Source organism: Lepisma saccharinum, chromosome 18 (assembly GCF_977018435.1).
Source record: "Lepisma saccharinum chromosome 18, izLepSacc3.1, whole genome shotgun sequence".
Lineage (NCBI taxonomy): Eukaryota > Metazoa > Arthropoda > Insecta > Zygentoma > Lepismatidae > Lepisma > Lepisma saccharinum.
Window position 1 is genome coordinate 11,773,593 of NC_139246.1, and position 2,954 is coordinate 11,776,546.

Genomic DNA, 2,954 nt, shown 5'->3' on the forward strand with positions numbered 1-2,954 from the left:
CGTTTATAAGAATCTGCAAGGAATACAATTGAGATTTCATAAATCATGAAAGTATTGTAACATTATAGTTCCTTCCACTCTGCGCCTCCATCAGTGTAAAATAAATTATATTTAATTGATCCTATTATTTGCTCAAACAGGGTGGATAAAAATCATGATTTTTTTTAAAAAATCATTTTTGATGATTTTTTATTTAAATTGATTTTTAAATTTTTTTAAAACACAAGCTTAAAATTGCTTGTGTGGTTTCTGGCAAAATACATATAGATATATATATTTTATAGAAAGACTTTTTCAATTAAACGGCTCTGTAAAATATTTGCAGAATTTTATTAAAGCAAATAAAAAATACATGTAAATATACATTTCTGTTTCTGATACTGTGTACATGAACCTACTGTGGAAATGTTTGTTGAGTGTGTTAATGAAACCATAATAATTTCAGTTACCTTTCTTTACTGGAAATAAAACATTTTGGATGTACTCTATAATTATAACTTGAAATATTTTTATAGTCTATGTTGCTGAATTTTTGCAATTTTTTACATGATAGTTTGCAAAATATCAGCCCCAATGTTTATTTACAGTTTAATGATAATGGCACTATTTACGGTTTAACACGATTAGTATTTTTCATATTTTTTAAGACAAAATGTTTGCATTTTTTGCCTTTAAAAATTATTGAATTTTAAATCAAGATAAAGTGAGCTAAAGTATGTTTACGGTTTACATTTCCTCTCGCGTGAGCTTCACAACATCAATACATACATTTTGTTTCCCTTAATTTCTTTATTTAGAACCTAATAAACACCATTAAATGGTTAGGAGATAAATTTACTTTCACCAAAAGTGATTCTGATATTTACAAAATCGTCATGTATATATGTACAGACATTATCCTATAAATTATTTGTTTAAAGTGATTTAAATCAGTAGTTTTTTAAAAAATATAACCTGATTTAACTCAGGATTTAAATCAATATTTAAATCAATCCAGCTTGGTTCAAAATAATAAGTGTCCATCAACTATTGTGTAATTGTATTAACAGTTCATTCAATCCTATTTCAGTCAGTACCTGGAGCATATTTCTAATGATATTGCCACCATTGGATCTCCTTTTAAAATGTACTTACCCTACCAACAAATAACTTGTATGCATTCATGGCACGGTGTGATTTACAGATGAGAGCTTTTATTCAAGTGAATATGCTAAAGGGGCATTCCATGCCAAATTACCCCTGAACCTCAATTTTTCAAATTAAATGCAATGTTGTAACTTTATTCTGTCTTGTGAGTGAACAATCTATATTTGTCTTCTTGATAAAAATTCAAGTACTATCCCCAATTAAGTTAGAAGGTAGGAGATATTTTACATATTTTTAGTTTATTTTAACTTTTTGATTTGCCTGTGTTTTCTATTGTGTCCCACCCGTGACACCAAAAATATTTAATTTCTCCTTTAACTGTTGCATTCAAGAATATTCATAGGTCAATTACAAATAATTTATTTTTATCATTTGATAATTCACAGAAATTATAATAAATTTGATATTAAGTGTAGAGGCGGTGTTTCGTCTGTCCCACCCGTGACACAAAATTATTCACTTATATCTACAAATCTGGGAAAGTATTTTAAGAGTAATTATGATTAATAAACAGTGTTGAGTTTCTTATTTCATTGCACAGAAACTGTGAGAAAGATGTTGCTTAAATATCAGTAGAATAGTTTCTTTAATATCAAAAATTTAGTCCGTGTGTCCCACCCGTGACATTGGAATGCCCTTATACTTAAATGGAAGTGATGTTAGAGAATATTGAAATAGAAACACGTAATAATGTTATTTGTTCTGTGGAGTAGCTACACGGTGAATAAATTGGTAATTTGACACTCCAGCATCATAATAATCGAACCTTCTAAGCACAGATGTTGGACAATTCCTTATTTCTTAAAAATGATCCAAATCCGAACAAAAAACTTTAGTTATGCCTCGGCTAACAACGTTTCTGACTTTCGTCATCGAAAAATAAAATGCCCGCTTGATCTTTTGTAGAAAAGAGTTTGTTCTGTGACGAAAACAACAAAAGCCGCACCAAGTCCCACCGACAACAGGAAGAATATTGCTCTTAGGTTTTGCAGAGAGATTGGTACACGTTCATCCTTGAGATTTGTTGCCTGTTTAGCTGGGTACAATCTATCAAACCACTTTCTCATGAGACCAGACTCTATCATACTGTCGAGAATAGCATTAAAATTCTCAGTGTAAGGGAAGTTTTTATATACAGTGAAGGATGTCATGAAGAGACCTACTTTCTCTCTTGCAAAATGCGTAAGAGGAGGACCATCCTTTGACTTGTAACGTGAGATGAAAAGTGTTGCTATTCCGTAATCCATGAAGGACACTGCGTTTCTTCTACGCCCTACACGGGTATATAATTGCAACCCATTTTCTAGTATCTCAGATGTGTTAAACAAAGCCTTTAACTTAGGATCTTGAAACATATTCATGTAATGAAGCCAAACTCTGGGTGCCACTACTGGCAAACCAGAATTTAGTATTACCTCTACTGAATCCAGATCTCTAAAATATGGTGGGTTCAACATATAGCGTAGCAACGAGCCTTTGTACAACGTACTCATAATCATGGAAAATACTACGGCAAGTTGAAATATAGTTTTTAGGTATGTGCTCCTAGGTATTCCGTAAAATGAACCATTCAATGCTATATATAGAACCTCTAAAAGGGTTGTAGTGAGACTAAAATCAGTTCCTCTTTCAGAATCAAAGTTTCTAATAAAATGTGTACTAATCCAGATAAGGACAAGGGTGCAAGTCATTGCAATCCACAGGCTACAACGAAAGGGAAGGAACAAAGACATCCATTGTGGAATGGGAGCAGCTTTCGGAACCACGAAGCAGAAATTACCATACTGAATGATTGACAAGAAATCCAA

At 31.9% G+C, this 2,954-nt stretch overlaps 1 protein-coding gene across 1 annotated transcript; it reads right to left on the bottom strand.

Moving 5' to 3' along the window:
* Positions 1 to 2,015: 2,015 nt before the first annotated feature.
* Positions 2,016 to 2,639, bottom strand: LOC146002661 (uncharacterized). The gene has a single exon (XM_083140622.1). It carries the CDS (start codon positions 2,637 to 2,639, stop codon positions 2,016 to 2,018), a length of 624 nt encoding a protein of 207 aa, XP_082996748.1.
* Between the last annotated feature and the right edge of the window lie 315 nt (positions 2,640 to 2,954).

Coding starts and splice junctions, on each gene's coding strand:
- LOC146002661 (XM_083140622.1), bottom strand. CDS start 2,639: ATGAGTACGTTGTACAAAGGCTCGTTGCTACGCTATATGTTGAACCCA.